The sequence below is a fragment of the Erithacus rubecula genome (assembly GCF_903797595.1).
Source record: "Erithacus rubecula genome assembly, chromosome: 6".
Taxonomy (NCBI): Eukaryota; Metazoa; Chordata; class Aves; order Passeriformes; family Muscicapidae; genus Erithacus; species Erithacus rubecula.
In genome coordinates this window covers 24277297-24283544 of record NC_136688.1, presented here as the reverse complement: position 1 = coordinate 24283544, position 6248 = coordinate 24277297, and the positions used below count along the sequence as shown (strand labels likewise).

Below are 6248 nucleotides of genomic sequence, written 5' to 3'. Positions count from 1 at the left end.
TGGTCTTTGAATCCTTTTAACATTGCTGAGTTTGCTTATCCTTTCCCCTGCCTTTTAAGGGCTGTTTGCTCTCAGGAGTGCTTTAACATATGAAGGCTGGGGCTGGATTAACTGTTGTCATCTACATTATTTAGTTGGCTTGTGCCACTGCAAAGCATCTGGGTAGGTCCTGTCTTAAAATACTCAAGGAAATGGTTACTCAGGCCTGTGTTTCAAGACTGTGTGGGAACTGCTGGGCAGGAAAATGGAAAAGGCTGAAGGAGGAACTGAAAGCATATGAATTGTGCTGGTTTTTGGCTTGGGAAATATGCACTTGATTGTGCTTGTAAATGTGTTTCTATTGCAATCAGTTTCTAATGTGAGGTGACCTGATAGGCACAAGTTTGTCATAGGGAAGCCAGAGACAACTGCACATGCAAGAGGAAGCCACTGGGTGAGGAAGCATCTCCAGAAGTGTCTGGCAACACTGGTTGTCCCACTGTCCAGCAATGGTGTTTTTTCCCAGAGCAGCTGTCAGTGGCAGAGCTGCTGGAAGCTGGATCTGCACCCAGAGCCAGCTGCTCCTCTGGGGAGAGGAAACCTGTAGTGAAATACCTCTGCGGTAGGACATGTGTGTGTGTCACCATCAACCCAAGTGCCAGGGTAGTGAGACTGCCCCCAGGCAGCAATTCTATTCCTCCCACTTGGCTCATCAGAGGCAAGCAGCCCCCACCTTTGGGTAGCAGTACAAACTCTGGGCATGTAGCAAATGTTGCAGGGTGCCAGTTCTGCTCACTCACATGGCCATAGTTCAAATCTGGGGTGTTAACCTTTTAAATTCATCAAATGGCCAAAACATGACCAGTGCCCAGACTCACAGGGCACATTTAAAGTCTTGGGAGAAAGAAGTTACCTAATTATTTCAGTGTCTTACTTACTTGAAGATGCAGTGAGAGGGGGACAGCAGTAATCTGCCACATTCACCACTTCTGATGAGAAAATGGGTCCTTTTTTGCAAGTCTCCTACAAAGAATTCCTTGGGAAGAAAATGGTACTGCAGTGGAGCAGTGTACCTGTGCTTGAAACAGTAAAGTTTTCCAGGGAAGAACAAATAATCACAGAAGGAACATTCTTAGTGCAGCTGTGTTGTTCACAAGCATTCACTGCTTGTCTTTTACCAGATGTGAAAGATCATGGGGCCAACCCAGGCTAGGCAGGACAAGGCAAGGGGCTCTCCCTGTGCAATGGCAATGCAGGTTGCTCAGTGCACATCTGATATTAATTCCTGTCAGTGGCATCTTTGTGCCTGTGAAGATTTGAAAGGTGTGAAAATGGTTTTATTTTATCTGGAGGTATTCTAAAATCTGACCCCAGTCTTGTACTAGCGAGAGAGTGTTTCTCTGCAGGTAAGCTCAATCTTTGATTTTCCAGCCCCTATGGTACAGCTGCTCAGCTGAAGCAAGAGCCTCCACCATGGGAGTGTACTTTTCTGTTATACTTTTCTGTGTACTAGTCTGTTATCCCTGAAACACACAACTGCCTTTAATTAGTGGTATATTCAGTTGTTTCAATTAGTTTTCACTCCATCACTCAAGTCCTGAGACAGGTTATACTTGTATGAACAGTGATCTGCTGTTGCTGAGGAAGCTGGTAACTAGAGGAATGGGAATGTGCTCATCACCTCTGTACACACCACGTGAGGCAGAAGAAAAATAACTGACTCCCTTACTGCAGCCAGCAGATCTGGCTGCAGCTGCAGTTTCTTGTCCATCCACTATTACTTCTTGGAAACAGCAATGCCAAAGTACACTCAGAATGAAAATCCTTTCACATGCCAAGGAAGAATTACATTTCTGTGCCTGCCCTGCAGAGTTTGGAAGGCTGGCTTGTGCCTGTTATCAGTACCAGCACTCCACAGTCAACAAGAGCTGGAAAGAGAAAGTCACTGAATCCTCTTTTCTCAAAGGGAAAGAGTCAATCAATTCTTCCACTAGATCTGGCAGAGGCATGCAGCTCAGCAACAATATGATTAAAAAACCAAACAAAACAAAACCACAAAAAAAAAAAAAATCCATAGGAACTTCAGCAGCATTAGCAGTTAAGGCTTTGTTAAAAAAAAAAAAAACAAAAAAAAAACAAAAAAAAAACCCAAACCAAAGATTTCTCAGTTTGAACTCCAAGTCTGTAATGAAAAAGAGCAACACCAAAGTACATGAGACTGACAAAGTCAGTTTGTTTTATTACTGGGCACAGCACAGTACCACTTCATATGCACACAAGCCACAGTAATACAAACAGTCCCTAGCCTTTCTTATAATTAAAAAACCACATTGTATTTGGGAGGAGCCAGCAGTCCCAGGGGTCAGCTCTCAAGAGCTGTTTTGCTGCAGTTGCAGTAGCAGCAATTTTCTCACAAAATACTGTTTTCATGCTGTTAAAATGTGGAAGTCTGAGCTTGCAGCAGTGCCTCTGCCTAACGTGATCAAGGCTTCTCAGCAGCTCACAAGTATGCTCAGTCATGGTGCTCTGCAGTCAAATGGAACTGTGCCAGACAGACACCCCTGTATGGAACTAGAACACTCAAATGTTCCTGCACAAACCCACATCACCCTGAAGCACCAGAGGTCTATCCAGTGCAGGGCTGGTTGAAACTCTCCTGCATCCTGACAGCTTTCCTGCAGGCAGCACAGGCTTCCCACACAGGCAGGACCATTTCTTACAGAGTCATGTCTGGAACAGCACAAGGACAATGAAGCTTGGAAAAAAGCTTGTCATTAAAGCAGGCTTAGCTCCTCAGAGAATGGATTTAAAACTAGAAGGCACAAATGCAAGGTTGAGTGTGGGCTGCACACCACTGTGGCATGTGAATAGTTTAGGTACCCCTCCTAAGAGGAAATATATTACATAATAAATACAGTATGACAATTTAGAAAATAAGTGCATTATTGTGATCCTTCACAACATAAGGAAGAAGGATCCACAAGAGAATAAAGAGGCCTGTTCACTTTATATTGCACAAATGTTCTAAAATTTAGTGTCAGGTCATTGTACTGGAGGTGGGACAAGGCAGGGGGAAAAAAAAAAAAAAAAGTTTTATTTGGCAGAATCTGCCAAAATCTCCACCACCAGACAAACAGCTTTCTTGCCAATTTGAGGTAGAATTACATATATACTGCTTAAACCCAGTCAAGTCCTGCTCAACTAGTCTTCAAATAAAATAAAAGAAGAGAAAAAGAGAAAGTGCACAGAATAGATAAGCCTCTTTCTCTAAAGGAAATGACTGCCTCAGGTTTGACACCCAGAAGCAAGTCTTACAGAGCAGAGTTCCTGTGAAGATCCCAGCTCTCCATGTGGAAAGCAGTGATGGGTATCATGATGCTACAGATAAGGAGTGTAACAGGTACAAATTGCAAGTCCTCCACTCCACTCTCCACTTCCTCCCTCCCCAAACACTTGCTAATTTTCCCATTATTCAGTCCAATACACTCAGTCCAATATATTTTATCAGAGCTAAGATTGTCCCCACTGCTTTCTTCTCCCTTATGTCCCTTCCATTAAACCCTGCAAAAAAAAAAATTCCTATTTCAACCCTTAGACTTCTGAGGGACACTTGCAGTTTCTTCTAGAGAGTCCTCTGTGTAGTACAGACACGGAAGGATGGAAATGAGAGCCTCTTCGATGGAGAAGAGATGTTTATCCTCTGCTTGAGGACAGAAGTAGCGCATAAAGTCTGCCAGTCTCAGCAAGTACTCAATGTTGTGACCAGCACAACCACTTGAGACAATGATTTGAGCTGCAATGTCCTCTTCAGATGCTGGGCCGAGGTACGAAGGGTTCTGGGGTGTTGCGATGTAAACAAGAGCCAGGAAGGGTTCCTCTGCATCCTTCTCCTGCGGGTGGAACTTCACCAGCTTGGTGTCGTAGCCTCCCAGGACAGCTTCTCGCATGTTGAGGTACTCGAGCGATGCAGCGATTTGCTCCCCACGGACTTCATAGGCGACACCCCACGTGCACGCCTGCGAGGGAAGGAGCAGCGAGTTACGGGATGCTCTGACTGCGCCGGCCCGTCCCGCCTCCCGCTAGCGCTCCGCATCAAGGCTCCCTTCTCGGGGGTCTCCGCACAGGGCGGAGAGGGGTGACATACCGCACAACCCCCCACCATCCCGGGGGGCTCAAGAGCACTCGGCCGCTGCCACAGCATCCCCCCGCCCAGGAGCTCCCAGTACTCACCCCGCAATCCTCCAGCAGCGTCACCACCCGGCCGGGCTGCGGGCACAGAGAGAAGAAAGACAGCGATGTTAGAGCCGAGCCGAGCCGCGGCCCCGCGCCCCCCGCGTCCCGTCCCCATGCTCACCATCTTCTCGCTGCCGCGGTGGAAGGTGTCGCCCTGCCAGAAGCGGCGGCTGTAGCCGCGGATGAAGCCCACCTTCCGCGACGTGAACTCGAAGCCCGGCCTCCACACCAGCGAGCCGTAGCCGAAGATCCACACCGGCGGCACCACCTCCGCCTGCCCCGGGGGCGAGCAGGGCAGGCTGGGGCGGGGCGGCGGCTCGGGGCGCTCCTCGGGGCGCTGCGGGTCGCGCTTCATCTCGGCTCGGGCTGCGCTGCGGCTGCGGGAGGCGCGGGGCGCTGCTGGAGCGGCGCGGCCGCCGCGGCGCTTTAAAGGCGGCCCGGGCCCCCGCCCCGCCCCGCCGGCACGGGTGATGCAACGAGGGCGGGAGGTTTCGCCTGCCCGAGTGGGGCAAAGCGGGGCGCGGGTTGCGTCAGGCGCGGCTGTCCGGCCCGGGCTCGGGCTGTCCCGCAGCGGGGTGCGAGATTCCTGCCTGGGAATGCCGGGGATCAGCCGCTGGCAGAACGCCGAGCCCGCTGGAGCGGAGCGCGCCGTGCCCGAAGGGAGAAGCTGGCGTGGAATGAGCGGGCCGGCTTTCCTCAGGTGCCTGCCTTCCTCAGGTGCCAGCGCTCCCCAGGTGCCTGCCTTCCTCAGGTGCTTGCCCTCCTCAGGTGCCTGCCCCACGCTCCCGGCTTTGGCTTTATACCTGAGGTGCTGCCCTGGAAAACCAAACAGTTAATATTTAACAGGGTGACGTGACAGCTCCTGACGTCAACAGGGCCAAGGCATGAGGCACACAGGTAAAACAGAACAGTAACATCCACACTAGTGCAAGGACATGGTGCTGGATCCAGCTGCTCGGGTACATTTTCCCTAGTACTGTACTACTGTACCCGGGCTGGAGCGTCACCTTGTAATGCATAACATTTGTTATGTGGAGGGGTGCCAGTACTGGCTGTGTATGGGATGCACACCCAGCTGTCAACCAGCTTTAGGCACGTTGTGACAATTAAAGAGGTGGACTTTCACATTACAAAGACACTCATTTTGGTGACACAGGAGGAGAAAGAATGAGAAACAAAACCACCAAAGTGTTTCTCATTATTGCTCTTGACCTTTGCAGTTAATCAAAACAGTCTATTTACAGTCTTCTATTTGTAAGTTTCCTGTTGGTGCCCATCCAGCTGGAGCCCACCTTTCCATTCCACTTAACAGGGCACTGCAGCTGCAGCACCCACGGTCTGTGATGGGCTCCTGGTACAACACTCCCTGTACCGTGGTGTGTTCACCACGGGGACAAGAGCCTGCACGGCTCTCACACCTGCCCTGCTGCTCCGTGCCTCACGCAGCACATCCTCTCCTCCTGCCCTGCACGACTGACTCTCTGACTGTCACTGTGGATGACCCTTCACAAGGTCAGCCCTGTAACAGAGCCCAAAGCTGCTTTGTTTTCCTCTCCACTTGCGCTTTTCCCAGTCACCTTCTCTGTCTTACTCAGGCTCAAAGGTATGGGGCTGGCATGGCATGCTCCCAGCCCTTCACGCCACACACCCATGCTGGCACGGGCTTGCAGCCCCTTAATCCTTTTCTGATGGTCTCTTTCCATAGGCAGAAGGTGAATCTGTTGCCTCATTTTAGAGCTGCTCTATTCAGAATCCTTAGTCAGACCAGAAAATGTTCCATAAACTTTTCTTATCTGCTGTCTGTATCAAAGCTCCACTTGGCAAAACAAGAAATTAATCTCTAGTCTTATGTTTTTTCAGTGTTGTGGTTCCTGTCCCCTAATGTACAAAACTCCTGCCTCAGCAGGAATTTGTCAATGCTAAAATGATGTGGCCTTTCAATGTAATGAAACCAGTGTCCTCTAGGAATGAAATCAGTCTTCTCTGATCCACTGCATATGTAGAACAAGTGTATATTTTTCATATTTAGTTTTTTT

General features: G+C 49.6%; 1 protein-coding gene across 1 annotated transcript; it reads right to left on the bottom strand.

Annotated features, from left to right (window-relative positions):
* Nucleotides 1-2188: 2188 nt before the first annotated feature.
* On the bottom strand, nucleotides 2189-4674 carry CHAC1 (ChaC glutathione specific gamma-glutamylcyclotransferase 1). The gene is made up of 3 exons (XM_079308539.1): nucleotides 4334-4674; nucleotides 4210-4245; nucleotides 2189-3995 (listed from the first exon to the last, which is right to left on the bottom strand). Exons 1-3 carry the CDS (start codon nucleotides 4565-4567, stop codon nucleotides 3564-3566), a joined length of 702 nt encoding a protein of 233 aa, XP_079164665.1. The 5' UTR covers nucleotides 4568-4674; the 3' UTR covers nucleotides 2189-3563.
* Nucleotides 4675-6248: the final 1574 nt, after the last annotated feature.